At 34.2% G+C, this 26,893-nt stretch overlaps 5 protein-coding genes and 1 pseudogene across 5 annotated transcripts; 3 read left to right on the forward strand and 3 right to left on the reverse strand.

Moving 5' to 3' along the window:
• The first annotated feature begins 4,023 nt into the window (after positions 1-4,023).
• LOC112717227 (laccase-14-like) lies at positions 4,024-6,559 on the forward strand. The gene is made up of 7 exons (XM_072205697.1): positions 4,024-4,189; positions 4,267-4,418; positions 4,500-4,744; positions 4,821-4,943; positions 5,105-5,389; positions 5,525-6,187; positions 6,429-6,559. The coding sequence occupies exons 1-7, from the start codon at positions 4,076-4,078 to the stop codon at positions 6,557-6,559; spliced, it is 1,713 nt and encodes a 570-aa protein (XP_072061798.1). The 5' UTR covers positions 4,024-4,075.
• Positions 6,560-12,497: 5,938 nt separating this feature from the next.
• LOC112714889 (beta-xylosidase/alpha-L-arabinofuranosidase 1) lies at positions 12,498-16,872 on the forward strand. Its single transcript, XM_025766585.3, has 7 exons — positions 12,498-13,435; positions 14,217-14,504; positions 14,611-14,780; positions 14,888-14,985; positions 15,064-15,414; positions 15,482-15,892; positions 16,123-16,872. Exons 1-7 carry the CDS (start codon positions 12,995-12,997, stop codon positions 16,692-16,694), a joined length of 2,331 nt encoding a protein of 776 aa, XP_025622370.1. The 5' UTR covers positions 12,498-12,994; the 3' UTR covers positions 16,695-16,872.
• On the reverse strand, positions 16,843-18,728 carry LOC112714890 (soyasaponin III rhamnosyltransferase). The gene has a single exon (XM_025766586.3). It carries the CDS (start codon positions 18,611-18,613, stop codon positions 17,129-17,131), a length of 1,485 nt encoding a protein of 494 aa, XP_025622371.1. The 5' UTR covers positions 18,614-18,728; the 3' UTR covers positions 16,843-17,128.
• A 1,176-nt stretch (positions 18,729-19,904) lies between these two features.
• On the reverse strand, positions 19,905-21,629 carry LOC112714892 (soyasaponin III rhamnosyltransferase). The gene has a single exon (XM_025766587.3). The coding sequence runs from the start codon at positions 21,443-21,445 to the stop codon at positions 20,003-20,005; it is 1,443 nt and encodes a 480-aa protein (XP_025622372.1). The 5' UTR covers positions 21,446-21,629; the 3' UTR covers positions 19,905-20,002.
• On the reverse strand, positions 19,905-23,413 carry LOC112714891 (7-deoxyloganetin glucosyltransferase-like; annotated as a pseudogene).
• Positions 23,414-24,102: 689 nt separating this feature from the next.
• Positions 24,103-25,423, forward strand: LOC112714893 (syntaxin-related protein KNOLLE). Its single transcript, XM_025766588.2, has 2 exons — positions 24,103-24,204; positions 24,289-25,423. Exon 2 carries the CDS (start codon positions 24,299-24,301, stop codon positions 25,244-25,246), a length of 948 nt encoding a protein of 315 aa, XP_025622373.1. The 5' UTR covers positions 24,103-24,204; positions 24,289-24,298; the 3' UTR covers positions 25,247-25,423.
• The last annotated feature ends 1,470 nt before the right edge of the window (positions 25,424-26,893 follow it).

Here is a 26,893-nt window from a genome sequence, read left to right on the forward strand (position 1 = left end):
GCTTTCGGGAGTTTACATTTTGTTCTATTTTGTTATATCTATATGTAAAGACTCTTCTTATGTATATATGCTTTACTTTTGTACCCCATAGAGGTTTATGGAGAACTAGGGTTGCTTTTATCTATTTTGGGTTATGGATTTCTATATATATGTATAAATATTCTCCGGCCAGCCTTAGCTTTGCAGGCTGAGTTAAGAGCTTGGTTATTTTGTACCTTTGACCTTCTATTCTCACTTTCTATACACATATGTTTATGTACCTTAGCTTCCTTCGTACGCAAGTAATCCTTATTCCTGAGCGTTGCACTTTTAATCTTGCGATTTGGTTTTACTTATCCTTCAAGGCTTCTCGTATACTACGCTTTTCCAATTATTATATGTATATATATTTTATTTTAGAGGTCGTAATGCTACACTACCTCTGTTTTATTTTTTAAGCGTAAAGCTCTATGTGGTAGGGTAGGAGTAAAATCGCCGTCCGGTCTGGAATCATCAGGAGATGGAGAAGGTGGAAGAATAGGAGGCTGTAGAGGGTGACTCGAGATAGAACCTGTAGAATCATCACTAGGAAAAAGATTAACATTGGGGTTAGTGAAGAAAGGTGACACAGTAGGAGGAATGGACTCAAAGGTGGAGAACCGAGAAAACACTTGATGCTCCCAGAAGACAACATGACGAGATATACAAATACGTTTAGAGGAAGGATCCCAACAACAATAACCCTTGTGTTCAGTGCCATAACCAAGGAAACAACACATACGAGCCCGAGGTTCAAGTTTACTAAGTTCATGAGGCTGAAGAAGAACAAAACAGATACAATCAAAAACTCAAAGAGAACTGTAATCTGGAGAGGTATGATAAATACGCTCATAGGGAGCAATGTTACCCAGAACAGAAGAAGGAAATCTATTGATAACTTGAACAGTATTAAGAACAGCTTCACCCCAAGTCCGCTCAGGACACGAAGAAGAAAGAAGCATTGCACGAACAAAGTCAAGAATATGACGATGTTTACGTTCAGCTCATCCATTTTGTTGAGACGTACCAGGACAAAAAAACTCAGACAAAGTACCTTGTTCTGCAAGAAAGGTTAAAAGTTTGGAATCACGGTCTTCCATAGCATTATCACGTCGAAAAAACTTAATGACCTTGGAAAACTGAGTTTTAATTATAGTGGCATAGTTAATATAAATCTGAGGTAACTCATGGCGATTAGTCATCAAATAAACCCAAGTAAAGCATGAATAATCATCAATGAAAACAACAAAGTATCGAGCTCCTCCCATAGAAGCGGTGGGAGCGGAGCCCTAAACATCAGAGTGGATAAGATCAAAAGGAGAGCAAGCAAGAGAGGAATTATTGTGAAAAGATAAAGCATGTTGTTTGGCAGTTTGACAAGAAATACAATCAAAATACTCATTAAGAACCTGACCCAAAACACCCTGAGACATAAGAGGATGCAACTTTTCTAAGGAGCTGTGGGCAAGACGTTGATGCCATAAGTGAAGGGTTGAAGGAGAAGAAGAAGCAGCACAGAGATTTGGCACAGGAGAAATATGAAGATTCTTGAGTTTAAACAACCTTCCAACCTTACGTCTAATCCCGATGATTTGTCCCATCTGACAATCCTGTACACGACAACCAGAAATAGAAAAAGTAACAAAAAAAATCAGATCAATAAGTTGACCAACAGAAATAAGACTAAAGTTAAATTTGTGAATATAAAAAGTATCAGGGAGATTAAGAGTCGACTGGGAGATAGAAACCTTGTGTGTTGCATGCAAAAGGGAACCATTAGCAGTATTGAAAGAAGGTGTATTTGTAGTGGTAGACAAAGACGAGAAAAGATTACGCAACGGAGATATGTGATTAAAGTAACCCGAGTCAAAATATCATTTAAAATTATCTGGAAGAGTCGAAAAAGCAGTAGGAGTATTACTAGAAAGGGAGATAATTGGGTTGTTGACTACATCCTGGTATTCTGGTTCCGACTCGGATGCCGTACATCCGCCCTCAAGATGATCGTTTGCCAGGGGGTGTTGATTTCCAGGTTCCTAGCAACGGCACCAATGTTTTGAGAGTTACCTGAAACGTTGATTTGGGCCTAAATGTGAGGTCCAGGTCCCTTTGGGTGGCAGCGTCTGACTTGTTTGGTGCCGAGGTGCCGCCTATCCGAGTTCCTCGTGAGGAGGTGGGGGGTGGTACCTGTAAGGGACTCCGATGCTTAAGTTAACAAGAGTATCAGTAGGTTTATAGTGTATTAGATCTTAAGTATACCTGAGAGTGTCAGTGTATTTATAGGTGATGAACCAATAACCACCGTTGAAGTAGCTCCAGTATTAATGGCGGATAACCGTCCCTTTATTAAAGGGTTGTTAAGATCTCTCTTTTAAAAGTGGGTGAAAGATATTAGAGATTAGTTATAACTCTTTTAGAGAAAATGATCACCTTGTAGTGTTTTGTCCGACCTTTCAAGAGGTTGGTCATATGATAATTGTCTTTTGGGCTTTTTCTGTTTTTAAGTCTTATAAACAATAATTATAAAATAGAATTCTCTAAGGATTCTTATAAATTACATAAAAAGTTATACCTTAGTTAATTAATTAAGTTATCAAAATTTAAATTAAATTAATAGTTAATATTAACTATGATAAATCAACATATATCTAATAATAATTAGACATGTTATAAGGAATAACTTACTATTTATAGAGAATATTGAGTAGAATTTAACTAGTATAATAATGAACAAGAAATTTTTTAACCCAGCATTTTGGGCTATGCTTCAATTTCAATCTACAGATATAAAATCTTGCATATTTTATTGGATTGGGCTGTTTGCCAATGTGTACTATCGTTTCAGCCCATTTTGTACTACTCTAATGATACCACCATAAATTGGGTGTTTTTAATAAAAAGAATGAAGTTTATTATACCAAAAACAAATCATACCACAGTGTGTTGCGTAAGCATAATTAAAATTAATTTACGTTTATTACCAATATATATATATATAGTCTTGCATGCCTGACTTTTGTATTGGTAAAAGTTTTAATTATTTTGGTATTGATTATTCTAATATATATATATATATATATATATATATATATATATATACAAAAATATGTGATGACCTATGTATTATAGAGTATTTTTTTTCTATTTTTTTTATATATATGCTCATTTGCTTAAAGATATGTTAAATCAACCATAGGCATGATTACACAATTGCTACGCAATTATCTTTTTTACTTTCAAAAAGTTTATTAAATAATTTTTTTAATATAAAGCACTTTAATAAGCATCGAACATTTATCAGTAAGATCCTAAAAATAAAAATAATACTAAAAGGTTCCATATAAAATTCGTGGTTAAGGATGTTATTGATGGATAATTTAAATTATTGAAATATTTAAATTATCTATTAATAGATGTTTATTAGGAGTCAACGGAAATTTTTGGAAAGTTATAATTTGTTGATAAACAGTCAACAGAAATTTATTCTTTAGTATTAATGAGCATGTTATAAAATAAATAGATAACAAATATGTAATTTTTAAATATTATACGAAAAAAATTATAAATATTAAACTAAATATATTAATTTTAGATTATTATCTCTTTAATATTATTAATTATTTAAATAAAAAAATTAATAATATTAGAGAAATAAAAAATAATTTAAAATTTTTTATTTAATATTTATTAATTAGAGTTTAAATTTACTTTATTTAATATTTATTAATTATCACAACAATTATTAATAAATACTAAAAAAGATAAATTTAAATTATTTTAGTTGATTTTTTTCACAAACATCATTAAAATTTATTCTACTATTAATATTTTTGGTAATGCTAACAAGACAAAAAAAATAGCTAAAATTTATTTTATTTAACTTTTATTAATTATTACCATAATTAATAAATATCAAATAAGGAAAATTTTAATTTTTTTTTTGTTATTTTTTTTTGTTGTTACCAAATATTTCCATAACATTTTTTCTTTTCTTCTGTCTGCACGAGACACCTTTCATTCCACACGCACTTTCGATTGGATCCCAAGTTCCCAACCAATGATGGTGATGAAGACTAGTAATGCATATTCTTTGATAATTTTTGCAGTGCTATCCGGTTGTTATCTCATTGATCATGTTGCAAATGCTGAAGTTCATCATCACAGCTTTGTGGTAAGTCTACTTTATTTCATCATGCATGCATGCATGTTACATAATACTTAGATGAATTATGCCTTTAATTTCTGCAGATAAAATCTTCAAGTTACACTAGACTATGCAGCACCAAGAATATTTTGACAGTAAATGGAGAGTTTCCAGGTCCAACCTTGAAGGCCCACATAGGAGACACTCTTATTGTCAATGTTTACAACCAAGCAAACCATAATATAACAATACATTGGTATGTGCCTTAGCTTCTACTCTATATAATAAAGAGTATATGCATTAATTATTGAAAGAATATTTGCATTATTTTTCAAAGGCATGGGGCTAGACAAGTGAGGAATCCATGGTCAGATGGAGCTGCTTACATAACACAGTGTCCAATTCAACCAGGTGCAGTGTTCAAACAAGTTATCCATTTGACCACAGAGGAAGGAACCATCTGGTGGCATGGACATGATGGTTGGTCAAGAGCCACAGTTCATGGAGCTTTCATCATTTATCCCAAGCATGGACAAAACTATCCCTTTCCCAAACCCCATGCTGAGATTCCAATCATACTAGGTATGTACTAAATACTATTGCACCAACAAACTTTTTCCTCCATTATTGATCACTATGCTTTTTGACTCTATTGAAGGAGAGTGGTGGAAGAAAGAAGTCATGAATATTCCAATAGAAGCAAACAAAACAGGAGGGGAGCCAATTCTATCTGATGCATATACCATCAATGGTCAACCTGGTTATTTGTATCCCTGCTCCGGTAATATGCTAGGAAGATAAAAAAAAAAGTAAGAACTTACTTTATTTAGTATTTATTAATTTTAGTAATAATTAATAAATGCTATCGTTTTTGGGTAATTTTTTTGTTACTAAATATTTATGTTTATTTAATTTTGTATGGTTTTGCTTTTAATATGATAGGTACTTTCAAGATGGTTGTGGAGTATGGAAAAACATATCTTCTTAGGGTGATCAATGCAGTGATGGATGAAGAAATTTTCTTTGCAATTGGAAAACACAAATTGAGAGTGGTAGCTAAAGATGGATTCTATGTCAAACCAATAGAAACAGATCACATAATGATCACACCAGGACAAACCATGGACATTCTTTTAGAAGCAAACCAACCACCTGCTCTTTATTCCATGGCCGCCAGTGCATATTTGAGTGCTTTTGGTGCTGGCTTTGATAACACAACCACAACAGGTTTCACTCCGTTCAACCAGTGACAGATCCAGAAAATTTAAAACAGTATTATATACTTATAACTTAAAGAAAAAGGAAAATTTTTTATTTTTGTTTAAGGCCATGAAATTTATAAGATTTCATCCATGCATGCAGGTTTGGTTATATACAATGGCTCCGAGGAAGACGGAAAAAGCCCGATTGGGTGCCGTCTTCCGCCGTATAACAGAACAGAAGCAGCAACTGAATTCACTAAGCAGTTGAGAAGCCTTGCAAGCAAAGACAAGCCAATCAAAGTACCTGAGAAAGTGGACAACAAATTGTTGTTCACAATCTCTGTTAACCTGCTTAATTGCAGTGCAGATAAACCATGCAAAGGACCATTTGGTAAAAGGCTTGCAGCTAGTGTGAACAACATTAGCCTTGTGTTACCAAACATTGACTTTCTAAGAGCCTACTATGAGAAAATCGCTGGTGTTTTTGAGATGAACTTCCCCAGAAAACCAGAAAGGGGATTCAACTACACTGATGATAAGTTGCCAGGTTATGTGTTGGCAACAGATTTTGGAAGCAAGGTGTTGGTTTTGGAGTATAATGCAAGTGTTGAGGTAGTTTTGCAAGGGACTAGTGTGGTGACTGGTGATAACCACCCTGTTCATTTTCATGGATACAGCTTCTATGTGGTTGGTTGGGGTTTTGGAAACTTTGATCCAAAAAGAGATCCCAAGAACTATAATCTTGTTGATCCACCTCAAGAGACCACTGTTGGAGTTCCAAGGAATGGTTGGGTCGCCCTTAGATTCAGGGCAGACAATCCAGGTTGGTTTTTCAAACTATTTTGTCGTCGTTAATATCTTTTTATTTAGTAATACTATATATCTAAGTCTTTTTATGAACTAAATCCAACTAAGTTAAACTGGAATAATGCTAGTCGTAACAATTTTTTGTTATATTAAACCAACTTGGTTAACAAAAGGACTTGGATGTATAATATTTTGATATATTTTTGGATTGTTTAAGATTATATAAGGCTAATGAATGTGTTGAATATGATGATTAGGGGTGTGGTTTGTGCATTGTCATTTAGAGAGGCATGCAAGTTGGGGGATGGGAATGGTGCTGCTAGTGAAAGATGGTCCTTCTCCTCAGACACAAATTCTTCCACCACCTTCGGATTTACCCAAATGTTGAATCTTAGCTCCATTGCTGTCACACCAAATATGGATTATTTTACATGAGAGATTCTCCAAGTGCCTTTTCGGTTTCGGTTATAATAGTCTTGGCAGTTTGGCACCACTAGAACTCAAAATGTGACTACACAAAATAAAATAAACTTGTTATAATTGATGAGTTAGGACACTCCTATGTTATACATGGATTCATATGAGTATACATATATGACCCTATTTTACAAGCAAGTGCTTCAACCTGCAAAATCATCTTTCATATAATAAAGTTGAGAGGTGACTCTCACAACTACTAAGGTAGCTTTTGGTGGAAAGACAGAAACAAAAAGATTGAGACTGAGAGACACAAACTAAGAGACAGAGATGGAAATAAATTTTAATATTCTGTTTGGTGCAAAATGTGAGACAAGAATTGAAACAAGAATGAAACTCTAATTTAATTTACACAGAGGATAAAATTAGAATTAATTAATTGAAATGAAAGTATTTTAGGTATAAAATATTATTAAACTTTCAATCTCCATCTCTAAAAATTTCAATCCCTTGTGTCCCTATTTTTTGGAGGCTGAAATTTTAGAGACAGAGACAGAAATTTTAGTATTAGTCTCTGAACAAACAAACACGATACTGAATCTCAGTCTCTCAGTCTCTCACTATCTCAAAACAAACGTTACTTAAAAACACAGTACTTAATTAATGGTGCATATTTTGATAGAGTCAATGATAACAATGACTAGTAGTGGTTTATATGTATATTTATTAATGTTTGTTAGAATTTTATTATTTAATTTAATTCAATTTATTTTCCTCCATCAAATTATCAATATATATTTATTCACAGCCGCAGAAGCTAAGTCACCCTAAAAGTGAAACACGGCTTTTCAATTTTTGTGTCTTATACGTAGTTTTAGCGTTTTCTTAAAGAATGAATTGATGCGTTGTGTCCCATTAATTTAATTTGTCTCATTCAATTTCCATATATCAAACAAAGAATAAGACATTCTTCAATAATATTCCCCAATTTTAGAAGAACGTTACTATGATCAGATCTATATATCTTAACTCTCTTGCAATTGATTTGGATCTGAGCCACTTTCATGGCTTTTTTCGGTGGTCACGACCACATGCTGCCTTGTCTTATTTATCAACTGTAGCTAGTTATACCAGGGAACGTGATTATTCTCTGATTTATTATCAATTTGAAAAAGGTAAAAACTCAGGTGCTTCACGTGAAGCTAATATCTCAGACTCGTTAGATAAAAATTTAGTTAAATCAGTCAAATTATCTAACGGCTCTTAGGTATCAACTTTAGGTGAAGTCGACTGCACATGAGTTTTCATCTTTAAAAAATCATATTCAGTTTGGTTCCATAATTTTAAGTACCTAATAAACCAAAAAAGAAGCCATATTCATGTTTGATGATGATTTTTCCTTTCACGTACGCTATGCAATTGTGGAACGTCGTCGTCGTGAAAATAAAATAAAAAGAATTATTATTGTTCCACATATTTTGAACAACGAGATGTTGAATTAAAAATAAATAAATAAATACATAAATAATAGGATTGTGGAGAGCTAACACTTATGAACTCATTGCCGATGAAATATACTCAGGTGATGATATTTATGAAAATGATTTAAAATGTTAGAATTGTCACCTACTCAAAGATTGAGCTTCGTTACATTTGGTAGAAATTAGAATACGAATTTTTGAAGCACTGGATAGTATGTGATTATTATTTATTAACTATTTTGACTGTGGTAGCGAGGCTGCAAATGCAATCAATATTGGGTAGGTAATTTGCAGCGGACCAAATATAAAATGGGTCTAGTATGGGCCTCTATGGAGTATGCTGTGTTTCAACTCACTAGCTACTTAACCAACTTGGTTGGTCCGCTTAAATCAATGTCGAGAGCTCGAATTCCGCCTTGTGCATGCAGCACTTCATTGACCATTGGCCAGCGACAGACCCTTAAATGGAGTTCAGATTTGCAATAGATTAGTTCTTGACCTGTCGAGTTGGGAAATACCGTAGGTAACAAAAAAAAAAACTCACTAGCTACTTGCGTAGCATGGAGCAAAAATATTTTCTTATTTCGTTGTCAAAATAGTCAAATTATTAGTAGGGCAGATCCTATAAAAAAAAAATAGATATGTGAGCATTATTATTCCTCTATATGCAGGTATATGCACTTATCAAAAGGAGCTAAAGATATGTGTTGGCATATAGTTATCCTAGATGGTGTTTTTGGAAGATGGATTGGGACTTGAAAACTTTATCATTGGAATTGGACCATTAACTAAGTGCTCTATCAAAGTTTAATTTGCAAGTTGCAAGCAATTGTAGAACTAACTAACGAGATGGTTGAACATAAATGAATGTGATGCATCATCATGCATGTTGGATATGAAGTGGGTGGGTGGCTTACTGGCTTACAGTGAGGATCATATCATATGCGTCACCAAGTGGTGGACCCCACTGGAACCCGTATGAGAAGTGTGCTTTTCTGCACTCGGGTCCACCGTATCCCAGCCCCACCCCCACTTTTCCATTCATCTCATTTTCACCTCTCATCTTAATTATGGATTTTGGATCAATACTCTTTTTCTTCTATTCATATAATCATTTTTGTATCTATTAGTATTATTACACTTTATCACTACTATAATTATTTCTGTATATAACCAAAAAAATGACTAAACTAACTTTCTTCCCATTTCCAATGTTTAAATAGTAATAGTGGATTGAAATAAATAAATAAAGAAACGAAAAACAGATGTACGTCCATTTTAGATAGGGACAAGGGTACTTTATAATTTATAGTAGGGGTGCACAGATCCGGTCCGGCCCGAAGGTCCGGTCCGGTCCCAAACATATTAAAGACTAATTTGGTGTAATTTTATCGGGTTTAGAATCAGGTAAGGGTCTCAAAAATAGACCTGGTCATTATTTCGGGTCAGATCCGTGCCATAACTCGGGTCACCCGAAGTCGGCCAAGTGGCCCGATCATCATACATAATTAATATTTTGTGTTATTAGTGATGAATCATGACTATTCTTATGTGGAATTTAAGTATTGTAAACCTTAATATTTTGTATTATTAGTTATTATAAGACTATAAGTTAATGTTTTATGTTTAGAATGCATAAGACTTTATACTAATGCATAATATTGTGTTATTTGTATTGATTTAAATATTTGGTATTATTAGACAATATTAGTATTGATTGTAGTTTTGCTTTAGTATTGATTGTGGTTATGCTTTAATTTTTTAAAAAATGGTTGGTTCTTATTATATTTTTCTAAGTGAATTTTACTATGTTAAATAATGGTTGGAGTCTTAGAAATTTGGATATTTTTACATGCTAGCTTACAAGAAGGTATCAACGTAATGTAATGTTAACGGCCCAATTTTCACCCGGTATAATTGTGGCCCGAAAATGTATTGGTTTCATCGGGTTTAGAGTCGAATTCGGGTCTAATAAATAGATCCGGTATATATTTCAGGTCGGGCCTGGTCCCATCAAACCCGATTTCACCCGACCCATGTGGACCCCTAATTTATAGATGTCACTGAATGATGGAATCAGACACAATTATACTACACATCTAAATATTTGTATTAACTAAATTAAACTATATTTTTTTGGTGACAAATTAAACTAAATTAGTTTAATATTAACAAAAATTAATGATAAATATTATTACTCCAAGTCTTATTATTTAATTTGATTAACTTTAATTTATAATAAAATTTAGATATATAACATTACTCAATCATACAACCCACACATCTAAAACTAAATTAATTATAATATAAATTTAAATTACTATATCGTTTAAAAATAGGAAAAATAATATGTAAATTAATATTAAATTTAAAAATTAATTTATAAAAAATATTGTAAAATTTTTTTTAGTAATTTATATATTATTTAATATTATGATTTAATAATAAAAAAATAAAAAGGTACACAGTTTAATATAGATAATAATTATATTTAATTATTATTTTATAATTCAATTTAGTAATGTTATGTATTAAATTTAATTGATTAATAAGTTTACAATTTTGTTTAGTGACATATCAAAATTAATTTAATTTTTGTAACGATTGATGCTAAAAGATAATTTAAAATATAAAAATTAATTTAAAATTTAATAATTATAAAATTAAGAAAATTATGTATAAATTGGACTATAAATAATAAAAAAATTTAATTGAATTTTATTCACTTGATTTTATATAATTATTTTTTTATTTTTAAGCAAGTGAGTGATGTTGAATACAAAAAATGATATATATTTATATATATATGATAAAGACATTATATAACTAATGAATATAATTACATAAAAATAAAAATACTATGAAATATAATTACATAATCATTTAGTATATACATTATAGCAAATTTAAAAAATAAAAATAAAAATAATAGTCAATAACCAAGTTCTAATTGTGCCAAAAAAACACCAAGAGTGAAAAAAGAGAAAAAAAAGAAGTATAAAATTATGTGAGAAGAGATAAAAAATATGTGAAACGAATGTTAATTTATATAATAAATATAAAAAAAAGTGATAAGTATGAAAAGAGAAGAAGAATTATATTTTAATTAAATTTATATCTATTAAAAAATTAATATTAACATTAAAAGTAATAGTGTAACTTACATAAAAAAATAAAAAAATTAAAGTCAAACACTAATTTTATAATAAAGAATTAACAAAAAATAAGAAACAATAAATTTAATATGAGAAAATAAAATAAATTTTATAATTCAATTATAGCGATTAAAAAAATGTAAAAGAATTCTATAATATTATATAAAAATAAATTATTACGAGAGAATAAAATATAATAAAAATTCTATGACATAATGTAAACATAAAAAATTATGCTACCTAAAATAAAATCTTATGTAATAATCTAAAATAAAATTAAATGTCTATGTATGATTGTGAAATTACCTTAAATTCTTTTTAATATATTATAACTAGATTGTGATAAATGTTGAACTATTTATTATTTTATTAATTTTGGTAACATATAATTTAAAATAATTATATTAAGTAAAAATTAAAATTAGTAAAATAAAATATATAATAAAATATAAAATATATATTAAAAATAAATTAAATTATATATAATAATTAATTTTAGTAGTTAGTTTTAGTACGTAACAAATAATTTGTAGTGTATTGACAAAATCATAACTAGGGAACCAAAATGCTTAAGCTTAACAAAAACTCATCTTACCCTTGAATTATGGATTGACAAAAACATTTTCCCAATTTCGCCCATATTATTGCGCTTGATTCCGATTGGTTTGGTGATCGATTTCATTAATAAATAATAATACAATTCGTGTGAAATACGATTGTTCTCAGCTCTCAGAAAATTTGTACCAATTAGAACTAAGAGGACCACTCAGAACTCGATGAATAAACATTGCATGACGGTTGATGTTGATCATTCATGATTGATGAAAAAACATTGCATTTTAATGACAAACCAGTGAACACAATTTGATACAATCGTTGTAGATATTACCACATACAGAATATCCCATCCATTTGCTTCATTTATTATACACTCCCCGAACTAAACAGTTAACTATCTAATCCATTCATGCCCGATTCGCTTTCTCCATGAAAATGACAACCTCATATTCATTTATTCTGATCCACCCTAAAAGCCTCACATCACAAGTCCAACTCATTCAGATTACCCCCCATCTAAGTAAGCTTCACATGATTCAATTGTGAACTCCTTTATAATTATGTTACATGTTATATAATACACTCTTTTTCCATCATTTTCGTAATTAATCAATAAAACGATGTCTTCCTTTGATTTCACTCCTCAAAAAGTAGTAGCAGCCTAGCCGTCAAAGTCTTCAAGTGATTTACCGTATCAGGCAACTGTCACCATATTATAATTAATAAATTGAATTCTTTCTTTTATAAATTTCTTTATTAATCAAATTATTTCTTCCCGCTTTCTTTTTTAATTAATTTGATTATTTTTAAATTTTCACTTATTCCTTTCTATTCTAATTTTTTTTTTTTACAATAGTGCTTGACTGATTATACTACTATATATAGACACAAAAATTAGAGCTCACTCATTGGATCAAATTACATAATAGGATTCTTTTTCAGTTGTTTTTCTTTTTGGCTCTCCGCCAAAAACAAACAAAACAACTGCATTCAAAGGAGGGGGGGCTTCCTCCTCCTCCTCCTTCTCCTTCATCACCCATCACGGGTTGCTACAAAACAATGTGTTCTTAACACATCTTTAAACCTTTCCAAGTTCCATTTTTTATTACTTTTTATAGATACCAAACACACAAAAACATAACCCTTTTGCCAGTTCTTTTCTTTTCTTTAGAAATAACTAACTTGTTCCGTTTTGTGTTTTGAGTTTTTCATATGGGGTGTAACAACGAAAGCAGAGTACCGAAGGTCTCTGTTTTTCTCTGCATCTCATTGTGCTATGCAATTGTTTTGCTGAGTTCTGACAGAGTGGAAGGGCAAACAACATCTGCAGTTTTTGCATGCGATGTTTCAAAGGACCCTTCTTTGTCTGCTTATGGATTCTGCAACAAGTCATTGTCGGTGGAAGAGAGAGTAAGCGACCTTGTGAAGAGGCTCACACTGCAAGAGAAGATCGGGAACCTGGTGAATTCTGCTGTTGCCGTTAGCAGGCTTGGGATTCCCAAGTATGAATGGTGGTCTGAGGTTCTTCATGGCGTCTCCGACGTCGGCCCCGGCACACGTTTTTCCACTCTTGTTCCGGCAGCCACCAGTTTTCCCATGCCTATTCTCACAGCAGCTTCTTTCAACACTTCACTCTTTCAAGCCATTGGAAAAGTTAGTCGCTTTTCTCTTTTCTTCTTCTTCTCTTTTCTCATTTTTTAGATAATGTTTGACTATACAAAAAAGTATTCAAGTTTTCAATAAATCTAATGCATTTGATAATTTGAAATTTTACCAGTAACGAATTTTATTTATGTTTTCTTAAATTTTTTTCTGACAAAGACTTAAAATGCAGTTAAGTTTTTGTCAATGGAGTTAGTAGAGGTAGTTCTATTCTGAGGAATTTATTATATATTTCTGTTACAGTCATAATCATAATGCAGTCCATTACTTGATTCAACGGTTTAGATAGAGGTGAACACCGAAAAAAGAAAAGAGAGTTCTTATTAAATTAGTGTTGTAAGTATGAAGATTTTGAAATGCTGGGGGAAAGGGATTGACTTTAGAGATTTATTTTTGTTTTTAATTTTTTTTAACATAAAGGTAAAAATGTCTGATTAGTCAGTACAATAATTAAATGAAACAAAACTTTAGGTGAGTTGCGGGTGTGAACTGCCACAATTTTGAAGTAGACTTCAGAGGCTTTCCAACTTGCAAGTTGAAGCCAGAGTGAATAATATAGTTGTTGTTGATGCTGATTGATTACCAATTACATAATTTAAGAATTGAGTCAGTTATCCACTAACTCAATTCTATTTTTCTCATAATACATTTATGAAGGAAAACACCAACTTTGCTTTTAACTTATAAAAAATCCAAAACAAGGAGTTCATGATATTTTGCTGCAAAATGGCCAACTTTTGTGGTGTTGATATTTCTTTTGTGGTCATTTTAGGTGGTTTCAACAGAAGCAAGGGCAATGTACAATGTGGGGTTGGCTGGATTAACATATTGGTCACCAAACATTAACATTTTCAGGGATCCGAGATGGGGACGGGGACAAGAGACGCCAGGGGAGGACCCTTTGTTGAGTAGCAAATACGCCGTAGGATACGTTAAAGGTCTGCAACAAACTGATGATAGTGACCCCAACAAGCTCAAGGTTGCTGCTTGTTGCAAGCACTACACAGCCTATGATTTGGATAACTGGAAAGGCATTCAGCGTTACACTTTTAATGCTGTGGTAATTAATCTATACATTTGCCTGAAGTTTTCAAGTAGAAAGGTAGCTTGATTTGGATGTAGAGAATCATTTTCTTACCCTTTATTGAATTGTCAATTTCTTTTAGGTGACACAACAAGATTTGGATGACACATTTCAACCTCCATTTAAGAGTTGTGTAATTGATGGGAATGTGGCTAGTGTCATGTGTTCCTACAATCAGGTTAATGGAAAACCAACATGTGCTGATCCGGACCTACTTAAAGGGATCATCCGTGGCCAATGGAAATTAAATGGGTAACTTCAAATTCTACTATGGTTTCTATGATCATTTTTAATTTTACGTCTTTGTTGTCCATGTTGTTCACAATCTAATGTGAACATGTGTGGTTATTCTTATTCAGATATATAGTTTCTGATTGTGATTCAGTAGAAGTGCTTTACAAAGATCAGCACTACACTAGCACTCCTGAAGAAGCTGCGGCCGAAACCATTCTAGCAGGTAACACACTATAATATGATTACATATTCATTGGATATTTCTGAATTACCAATAGATTATGGTTTGTTACTTTCACAGGATTGGATTTGGACTGTGGAAATTATCTTGGCCAATACACAGAAGGGGCTATCAAGCAAGGGCTCTTGAATGAATCAGCCATTGACAACGCTGTCACCAACAATTTCGCCATGTTGATGCGCCTTGGTTTCTTTGATGGTGATCCAAGCAAGCAACCTTATGGAAGCCTTGGTCCAACGGATGTCTGTACATCACAGAACCAGGAGCTAGCTCGCGAAGCTGCAAGGCAAGGGATTGTGTTGCTTAAAAATAGTCCAGGAGGGCTGCCTCTCGATGCCAAAGCCATTAAATCATTGGCAGTTATAGGGCCAAATGCTAATGCTACTAGGGTCATGATTGGAAACTATCAAGGTATCAAAACTTCCCAACTTATGCATATAATTTGATAAACTTATCTAATTTGCTGCAAATTTTGCAGGCATCCCTTGCAACTATATATCACCTTTGCAAGGCCTAACAGCTTTGGTTCCTATAACCTATGCTCCGGGTTGTCCTGATGTGGCATGTTCAAATGCTGATCTAGATGATGCCACACAAATTGTAGCCTCTGCAGATGCAACTGTCATTGTAGTTGGTGCAAGTCTAGCCATAGAAGCAGAAAGTCTTGATAGAGTTAACATTCTTCTTCCTGGGCAGCAACAACTTCTAGTGAGTGCAGTTGCTAATGCATCCAAGGGACCTGTGATTCTTGCCATAATGTCTGGAGGGGGAATGGACGTGTCGTTTGCAAAATCAAATGATAAAATTGCCAGCATCTTGTGGGTTGGCTATCCCGGCGAAGCCGGTGGAGCAGCCATTGCTGATGTGATTTTTGGTTTTCATAATCCAAGTAGGCCATTTACACTCATCCCTTACGATGCGTTTGGTTTGTGTTTTCATTTTCTATTTTCATTTGTCTGTTTTCACCTCCTGTTTTCACTTTTTCCTTCACAAAATCTAAAAAACAGAAAATAGAAAACAGTGAAAATGAAAATGCAAACCAAACGCACCCTTATATTGCAAAATTTCCATTTCGACAATAACACAAATTTGAGTCATGGATGATTTTCCTGGATGCAGGTGGAAGACTCCCAATGACGTGGTATCCTCAATCATATGTAGATAAGGTACCAATGACCAACATGAACATGAGAGCAGATCCTGCAACGGGTTACCCCGGTCGAACATATAGATTTTACAAAGGGGAAACTGTTTTTGCATTTGGAGATGGACTTAGCTTCTCAAGTATAGAGCATAGAATAGTGAAGGCGCCGCAGTTGGTTTCATTTCCATTAGCAGAAGATCATGTGTGTCGTTCCTTGGAATGCAAGTCTCTTGAAGTTGCTGATGAGCATTGTCAAAACTTGGCCTTTGATATTCACATTGGAGTCAAGAACATGGGGAAACTGAGTAGTAGCCATACAGTGTTATTTTTCCTTACACCGCCAAACGTGCACAATGCACCTCAGAAACACTTGTTGAATTTTGAGAAAGTGCACTTGCCAGGGAAATCAGAAGCACTGGTAAGGTTCATGGTAGATGTTTGCAAGGATTTAAGCATTGTTGATGAACTTGGCATTAGGAAAGTACCCTTAGGACAACATCTGCTTCATGTGGGAAATTTGAAGCATCAATTGAGTGTGAGGATTTGAAACAAGTCATCAAATCCTGTGCACTGATTTTTTCTTTCTTAAATTTTTTTCTCCTTTTTCATTGTTTGGTTTCCTTTGAAAAGAAGTTTTCTCAATAGGAGACCAGTTTGAGGTAACTGAAACAAATTTTACTGATTTGTACTATGTATTCACATCAAAATATTCAAACTTTTTACTATTTATTCATAACATTTACATTAGCATTTCAACTCCAGTTAGTGGTTGGGAAAAAACCAAACACTTGCATGCATGCTTACTAATTCACTCATATGTTACTTCTAGTTTCATAGCCCTGCCATGCATGATGACGAGGAACCCAACACATTGGCAGGGCTAAGCACTAACCAAAATGCATTGTTGCACATTTATTAATTTCAAAAAGCAAACATCACAGTAGAAACAAATGTGAAGAAGAAAATGAGACTAATGGAGCTTCAATGGGAAGGTTTTCTGTACTTTTGAAGAACTGCAATGAAATCTTCAATGTAGTGATCATGAATCTCCTTGGAGCTGAAAATTTTCCCCATCTCTTTAGCATTCTCCCTGAAACTCTTGCCTTCCTCATCCACTATTGCCAATTTCAATGTCTTGGCCACTGACTCCCTTGTGAATGAACCGTCTTGCTCGTTTCTAGGCACCTCGATCGCCACCTTCTTTTCCACTAGCGCTCTTGAGAACAGAGCTTGGTCTAGCAAATATGGCAGAGTCACAAGAACATGCCCATAATGAATCTTCTCAATCACAGAACCTGAACCACAGTGACTCATGCATCCACCAATTGCTCCATGAGCCAAGATCTTAAGCTGAGGAGCCCATGTTTTCCAAACAACACCACGATCCTTGGTTCTGTCCTCAAAACCTTTGGGCAACTCAAGTGAACCTTCTTTGAGGTTCTTGAGAGCCCAAAAGAATGGCAAACCAGAAAGCTCAATGCCATAAGCCAGCTCAGTGAGATCCTCCTGGCTCAGCTTCAACTCGCTACCAAATCCAATGTAAACAACAGATGATGATCTTTGAGAATCTAACCATTCCTTGATTTGCACCCAGTCAGGATTGTTTTCTTCCTTCTCTTGGTCTGTTATCTGCATGGAGGGAGGGAGCAATCCAACCGGAACCACAGGAACATTGTACTTATCAGCAATATAGTCCAACCACTCTCCTTCAAGCTCTCTTGATGTTCTGAGGAGGAACAAGTCGCAACCGGAATAAGCTTTGTGGAGATCAAACTTGTCAATTTCCCCTGTCTTTTCATCCCTGGCAGACATAACGGCTCTTATGATCTCGAACATCTTGAAATGCATGGTTGTTTTGAAAGGAAGCCATGTTGGAGGGCTACACATGCTTTCAAGAGACTTATTCTTATCCTGCACATGCTTTGGAGGATCAAAGAAACCTTTGTTCCAAGCTGGAGTGATGTTGTAATGAGCACATGGAATGTTAAGTCTCTTGGCGATCGGCGGCAGCCACCCGGCGGCGAAGTCATACAAAATCCAATCAGGCTTTGAACGTTTGAGCAAGTCTTCAACAGGCCCTTGGAGGCCTACATAGGCTTGCTTGAGTTTGGATACCATGTTGCTGGGAATGTCCATGGTGCTCTCTGCACCTTCTGGAAGATTCTCTACTTGTGGTAGTGGAAGTTTGACAAGCTTGATCAATGGTTCTAAGGTCTTAGGTGGTTTTGGCATGCGATCAATGTTTTTTGGGCTGTTTATGAAGGTTACAGAGTGACCCTTTTGAGCAACAATCTTAGCCAACTCGAAATATGGGTATATGTGTCCCATGGCAAGCCATGGAAGCATGGCAACGTGAAGAGGCCTATCGCTTTTGCCATTGCCATTGCCATTGCATGGAATTGCTGCACTTGAATCCATATTTGTGTGTGTGTGTCCTTTTCTGTTTTTTGTGTGGGTTGCTATCATATGAGTTTTAGGTGGGGTTTAAGAAAGGTTCCATTCGGCCAAGTTTAATAAAAAAAAATTATCCATGTGTTCCTCGCAGCAAATATTCTTTCATTAATAAACCTACAAATAATTTACAAAAATGTTAAGTGCTTATTTATGTAATTTAACTTAATTTTAATGTGCCTTGGGTATTAAAAATGTTAAATGAAGTATAAAATTAGTTGCTAAAATTAACTATCAATATATTTGTGTATAAATATATGTATGGTTTAAATATTTTTAATGTGTATGACTATTTTATATTTTAATATATATTTTATATTAATGATTAATTTTAATATATGTATATTCTATACCCATAATTAATTTTAATGGTTGATTTTAGTATAAATTGAACGATTTATAATAAGTGATGCATGTTGTGTTACAGAGTTATTTTCTTTTTGGTCTTTAACAAAGTCCCAAAACGACATGCCACGAGATTCACGCTGCTAATATACTATTATGATCTCTACTCAAATTTACGGCGAAAGTCACTCTATAATTCATTAGTCTATTAAAATCTATTCAATTTTCATCATATACAATAGAAATCGATGTGATTTACTCCATTTTAATATTGAGGGAGTGATTTGCACGATATATATATAGCATATCATATTTTATCATCTTGTTAGATAGGAGATTCGAATTTGCAACTTCTTAATTGAATATAAAAAAATTATATCATTTGAACTATTACTCATTAGCAAATAAAACTCTAATTTAATTTGTACAAAAGATAAAATTAGAATTAATTAATTAAAATGAGGATATTTTAGATATAAAATGTTATTAAAGTTTCAGTTTCAATCTCTAAAAATTTTTTAGTACTCTGTGCCCCTACTTTTTAGAGATATTGAAATACTAACAAAAATTTTAGTATCAATCTCTGAACCAACAAACATGATACTAAGTCTCAATCTCTCAGTCTCTGTCTCAGTATCTCAAAACAAACGCTACCTAAATATCGTTATGACTTATCATATTCATTGAAACCTTTAATAATCTGGTGAGCACTTAACCAAATTTAAAAAAATTTTCTAGAATCTTTTAAAAGTAATGTTACATATTTAAGTTCTTTTATGAACCAAGTTAAATAATAATACTTAGAATAATGTTAACCGTAATTGATTTTTGTTATATTAGAACAATTTAGTTGAACTTAGTTAACGAAAAGAGTTAAGATAGATAGCATTATTCATCTTTTAAGGGGTGACTGTTTTCATCTTTTCCTTTCAAAACTATGCATAAATAACAAGCAACTCCATAATTTCAACATTTTTATTTCAGAACAAAAACCAGGTGAAATTGAACAGAAGGGAAATGACCTATTCCAGCTCAACTACACATGTTTTCTAGATCTCTCTATACAAACTTGTGATTGTGAAGGGAAGCAATGAAGTCTACAATATAATGGTTATTAACATCTTTATTACTGAACTTGTTGCCCATATCTTTAGCATTCTTCCTGTAAGCACTTCCTTCTTCATCCACCATAGCTAATCTCAATGCCTTGGCCACTGAGCTCCTTGTAAAGGACCCATCTTCCTCCTTCCTTGGTATCTCAATCCCCACTTTCTTCTCTTCCATCACTCTTGCATACAACCCTTGGTCTAGCAAGAATGGCAACATAACAAGAACATGTCCAAAATAAAGATTCTCTATCATTGAACCAGAACCACAGTGAGTCAAGCAACCCCCAACTGATCCATGGGCTAAGATTCTAGCCTGTGGTGCCCAAGTTTTCCAAACAATGCCGCGATCTTTGGTCCTATCTTCGAACCCATCCGGTAACTCAACAAGGCCCTTCTGAAGGTTCCTCAGGACCCAAAAGAAAGGCAAACCAGAATCCTCAATGCCAAGAGCCAATTCATGGAGATTCTCTTGGCTTAGCTTCACCTCACTCCCAAAAGCAATGTACACCACTGATGACCCTTTTTGTGTATCCAACCATGCCTTGATTTGAATCCAATCAGGGCTATCAATGTTAGTATTATCTTCTTTAGCATCGGATGCTTGCGGCGGAAGCAACCCCACAGGAACAACAGGCTTCTTGTAAAACTCAGCAAGATAATCCAACCACTCAGGTTCAAGATCTCTTGAGCTCCTTATCACAAACATGTCACAGGCAGAATTGGCTCTGTTGAGATCAAAAACAGGAGAAGCTCCCGTTTCGTTAACAGTGACATCTTCCATCAATTTCTTGACCTCATGAGGCCTTAAACCAATCTTGGTGGGAAAAGGGACCCATTTGGGAGGGCCATAGTAGTCTTCAGGCTTTGTTCTTGTAGCAGCATCAACATCACCACCCAATTGCTCCATTGGGGTGTCAAAGAAGCAAATGGTCCAGGCAGGACAAGGACTGAAATATGCACAGGGAATCTGAAGATTCCTACATATCTGTGGTAACCAACTAGCTGCAAAATCATAGAAAACCCAATCAGGGGTTTGGGCCTTGATTACCTGGGAAACTGAATCTTGGAGGGAATCAAAGGCTGTCTTGAGGTAATAGAGCTTGTTGGAGGGAATGACCATGGTGGATTCCGCATCTTGATTGAGGTGGTTGGTGTCAATGAAGGGTGACAATGGAAGCTTGGTGAATTTGAGGAATGGGGAGAGGTGTGGTGGGAGTTTGGGGAGGCGATCTATGATTGATGGTGTGGATATGAGAGTTGAGAAGTGACCGTACTGTGCCAGAATCTTAGCGATCTCGAAACATGGATAAACATGTCCCATGGCTAGCCATGGGAGCATTGCAACGTGAAGTGGTTTCGCCATGCTTTTGGTTAGATCTGATGACTTCTCCATCTCTGTTTCAAGGAACCTTAACTACTCTTGGCTTCCCCTCGTGCTGCATGTGCAAACATAAACCTATTATAAAATATAAACTACCAATTATTTTTTTATTTATTTATTATAAATAAAAAAGAAACTATGTTTTTCGTTGTTGTAAAATATAGTGTAACTCTTAAATCCATTAAGAATTAAACTTCATTGACCATTTTCTCCAAATTGAGAAAAGGAGGATCCATCAGTGTTTGCAGCTTGTTGTGACAAGTTCTTCCACTCAATTGCTCTTGTCTTTAACTGCTTACCCTTTTGACCCTCCAATAACTCCTTCACAAGCATCTCCACTTCATCCCTTTTCACATCATCACTATTCATCAACATTCCAAATCCCCACTCATCACAAACATATGAGAGGCACCCCATTGATTATGCTCTCAAGAGTGGAATTCCAACCACAGTGAGTAAGAAACCCTGCCACTATATGGTGCTTCAGAACTTGGTCCTGTGGACACCAACTCACCATTAACTCTCTCTCTTTGGTTTCTGATACAAAATCTTGTGGCACAATGGAGGCCTCATCTTCAACCAAATCAGGCCTAATAACCCATAAGGACTTTTTCTTGCTATTTGCTAGTCCCCATGCCAATTGTTCAGGTTTCATTACAATGACACTACCAAAATTCACATACAGAATTGAATTCTGTTCCTGTGAATCTAACCATTTAAGGCACTCAGACTCTTCTTTCCACAGATTACACTTGTTTGACTCAAATTTGGTCTCTGAAGTAGTTTGATGATGATCAAGGAGCAACTCCATTGGTCCAATGGTATAGAGCTTTGGAAACATTGTGGAGAGTGCAATCAGCACATCAGTCTCCAAGGCATCAAATGTTGGTAGGAGAATAGCTGAAGCTCTTGAAGCTGCTTCGATTTGTTCCACCACAAAGTCCAAAAGCTTGTCATTTGGATCTGTGGTGTGATAGATTCCAGGAAGGTCCCTTAGAGATATGTTCTTCATGCCAGGGATCCAGTCTATGATGGTTTCTAAGTCCCCGTTTGTTAGATACTTTGCATCTACAAATAAATCAAATACTAATTAGAGTAAATAAAGTACTAACCAATAATCTATGTAATCTTATAACAACTTTATAAAATTACAAATATATTTATGTACCTTTAAGTGGTGTTAGGCCTCTTTGCATGAGATTCATGCATTGTGTAAAGCACATGAAAGCACATGCACTATGAGTCCAAAAGAGTACATTAGGCAAACCAAATTGCTGAGAAGCCTTCAGAGTGAAGGTCATGATACCATCCGAGATTATGCAAGTCACTGGAGGAGAATCAGAAGCAGCATTGAGTTTTGAGATAAGGTTGGAGAATGGAATGAAGCAGTTCTTGCTGGTAGAGTCACAAAGTGCAGGGATGCTTCATTGCTTTGAGTTGCATCCATGTTAGAGGGAGGAGGTAGGCCATCTGGGATGGTCTCAAAATTGAAGCTTGGAATGGCATTGAGAGCATTGGAGCCTCTGGATTTGAGGAGGCGCAAGTGGTTGAACTCTGTTGACAAAGGTTATGTGGAAGCCTTTGGTGTGAAGGATCTTTGCTGGTTTGAGGAATGGATTTATGTGACCTTGTGATGGAAATGGTACCATAACAGAATGTGGCTTCTTCATCTTAAGTGTGTCACACAGTTCATCAAACTCTTTGAATTGCACTGATTATTAAAGGCAAGAGATTAAGGATGGAAAACAACACAACATAAATAGAAAGGTTAAAGTTTCAAGTCACCTTCATCATGAATTTGAGTGTGTCGGTGGATATATGTGTCACCTTTCTGCTGGAAACATTTGAGCCACATATGCCATATCTATATGCATTGAACTTTGGTAAAATGTGTTTCTTACAAGTAAATAGCAGAACAGCAGGCTTTAATTCTCATATATTTTTCGCCTTTCAGGTCAAACCATTAATCTTGGTTGATAATATAACAAAAATGATGTGAGCAAGAAGGCTATTAAAGTCAACATAAAGTAACATATGCAAAGAATTAAGAGCTTTGTTTTAAAAGATTTTACGATATCAAAATTGAACTTCAATCTCATTCTTAAATTTCGCACAGCTTTATCAATATGACATTTTGTTTATAGGACATATCGTTTTTCCTATCCTCATTTTTGCACTTTGAATAAGAGTAATGAAGGTATGATTTGAGAAAAAGAAGGTGAGACCCACATCTTTGTTCATAAATTGTCCAAAAGATTGAAATAGTGAAAACATCTTACTCTTAATTCATCCAATTCCAAATAAGTGTCCAATTTTAATTATACATATAGATTAAGAAAATAAAAAATATCTTAATTGTAAATAAGTTAAATTACTTATAATATTATTATTATTAGGGAAATAAAAATAATATCGCCTGTAAACTAAAAAAGAAATCAAACTTTTAGAATGGACATTGAGTATTATAATGTTAAAATATTTATGGCGTAGTTTAATTTATAGAACTTAATTAGGCGAGATCTAATTAACAAGTGGGAGTTAAGACTTAAGCGCATAGAACACAAGTTAAACTGGGGATAAAAAAGGAAATAAAATACAACATTTGAAGAAAGAAAAAAATGTAGCCGTTGAATTGGGCAACGGCTCTATTGTTTCCTTATTAAACTATCCGTTACACTTTTGAACTCATAAAACACCCTTCACTTCTTCTTCTTCTTCAACAAACACACAGACATAACTTACCTTGCTACATTTCGTGCTTCAAATCTTAGGTATGTTTGTTTCAACTCACAATTTCGCCAACCTAACATGTAAATTGTTGCAGAGAGTTCTGATTGGTGTTTGTGTTGTTGCAGGGAATCGAAAATGAACGACCTAATGACTAAGTCATTCACGAGCTACGTGGATCTGAAGAAAGCGGCAATGAAAGACGAATTGGACTTGGAAGCAGGGCAGGGAGTGGAGCTGAGCTCTTCCACCACTCACATGGACACGGACATGGGCCTGTTCTTGGAGGAAGCCGAGAAGGTGAAGACCGAGATGGCGAGCCTCCGCGAGATACTGGAGAGGCTCCAACAGGCCAACGAAGAGGGCAAATCACTCCACAAGCCCGACGCTCTGAAATCTCTAAGGACAAGAATCAATTCCGACATTGTCACGCTTTTGAAGAAGGCCCGGGCCATTCGAGCCCATCTGGAAGACATGGACAAAGCCAACTCCGCAAACAGGAGGCTCTCAGGACTCAAGGACGGGACCACAACCGCCATCTACCGCACTCGGATCGCGGTGACGAACGGGCTCCGGAAGAAGCTGAAGGAGCTGATGATGGAGTTCCAGGGGCTGAGGCAGAGGATGATGACAGAGTACAAGGAGACTGTTGGAAGAAGGTACTTCACGGTGACCGGTGAGTACCCGGACGAAGAGGTGATCGAGAAGATCATTTCGAATGGCGAAGAAGAGGAGTTCTTGGGGAAGGCGATTGGGGAGCATGGGAGGGGGAAAGTGATGGAAACGGTGGTTGAGATTCAGGACAGGCACGATGCGGCGAAAGAGATCGAGAAGAGCTTGCTTGAGTTGCATCAGGTGTTCTTGGACATGGCGGTTATGGTGGAGGCTCAAGGGGAGAAGATGGATGACATTGAGCACCACGTGATCCACGCTTCTCACTACGTTAAGGATGCTAACAAAGAACTTGTGAGCGCTAAAAAGTACCAGAGGAACAGTAGGAAGTGGCTCTGCATTGGGATCATCATTCTTCTCATCCTCATCCTTGTTATTGTCATTCCCATCGCCACCAGTTTCAGTAGCTCTTGAAGGGATCAACATTTCTCATGATTCTTGCTTTCTAGTTGCTGCAGAGTTGTACCCTACAACTCCTCCTTGTTTTCTGCCATTTGTTCAAGAGTTAAATTACTCATGTATTGTGCTCATATCAGCTGAAATTAAGTTAGCCCCTTTTCTGATTGTTGAATGCTACCAACTATGTTCTTAGATTCTTAAATTGTTACTACTTTGCTGGTCTTTTTAGATTCTTAAGCTGATATTGTTTTTGTCCTAATTCAAAGAAATCTTTGGATATGCAAATTTTTGGTAAGTTTTGGGGGAGAAGAATTCATAGATAGATACTTATAGAAAATTACTCTGTCTTCTAAAGTAGGCCTTGTGTCTGTTCTGGTGCATATTCAAAACAGTGTGAATTGAAAGGCTTGCCTTGCATTGAACAATGTTAGATCAGCTTAAATTGCCATACTTGGATTTATTATTATGCCTGTGAATTTTTGAGAGGCTTAGTTTGCACAATAATGTTGCAAGTATAATAATAATTTCGTGTAAAGTACCAAAAACCTAGTGACATATATTGCCTTCATCATTATCATCATTCATAGGCAACTTCTTGTTTATTTGTTTGACCAAATTTGTCTTGGAAAAAGATAGCATCAATATCCTTCAAACTATGCTATTTGTTCATAGATTTTATTTTTCTTAAAAAATACCCTTGTCATTTTGTTAAATTAAAAATTTATAAATGTCTGTTATTTAACCTACTGTAACTGTATCTTTTAAAAGCAAACCTAGTGATTATAGTAAATTTTTATATCATTAATGAGTATTTGTCTCTTTTTAATAGATTTGGATGCTCTAAATTTTAAATTTTACCTTAGAAGATAAAATATGATCTATTACCATTTATTTTATAAGTGGAATCAAGAGAAAGTATAAGAGAAAATATTAAATGGTAAAAAATCTCATTTTATTCTCTAGAGTGAAAATCTAAAATTTAGAGGATTCAAATTCCTTTTTAATTGTTTTGAAAATTTAATGAACCGGCCGCACAATGCGCAAAAGCTAATATTATAAATTTTGTGTTCATAATTTTTTGAATAATTAAAAATAATAGATATATTTTTATTTTATAATTAGTTATAAAATAATCTATATAAATGTTAAAACAAAAAATTATATGATAATAAATTCTATGATAATAATTATAACAAAAATTAATTTAGCAATTTATATTTTATACATATTGGAGTAAGTAAATATTTGAATTTATAAATTTGATCTTATGCCAAAGTTAAAAGTAGTTTAAGAGATTTTGTATGACAATTTTGTATGAGAGATTATGAGATCGATAAAGTAATATTGTAATATTAGTAAGAGTGTTGTTGATTATATATAAGTAGACCATAATAATACACAATTTGAATATTAATAACTAAAAAAATTATTATTATTATTACAATTATAATATAGATATTAATTGTATTAACCGTTACTTTATAATTAAAATGCTTAATGATTCATAGTAAGGAAAAATTTACCATTTGTACTCATGAACTTTGTGAACGTTGACAAACGTACCCATAGAGAAAGAAAAGTGATTTTGTAACCATGAAAGGCTGGATCCGTCTGTCGATAGTATCCAAATGTCATTAAAACGTTAGCTCCTTTAACTTAAAG

This window comes from Arachis hypogaea, chromosome 10, assembly GCF_003086295.3.
Source record: "Arachis hypogaea cultivar Tifrunner chromosome 10, arahy.Tifrunner.gnm2.J5K5, whole genome shotgun sequence".
Taxonomy (NCBI): domain Eukaryota; kingdom Viridiplantae; phylum Streptophyta; class Magnoliopsida; order Fabales; family Fabaceae; genus Arachis; species Arachis hypogaea.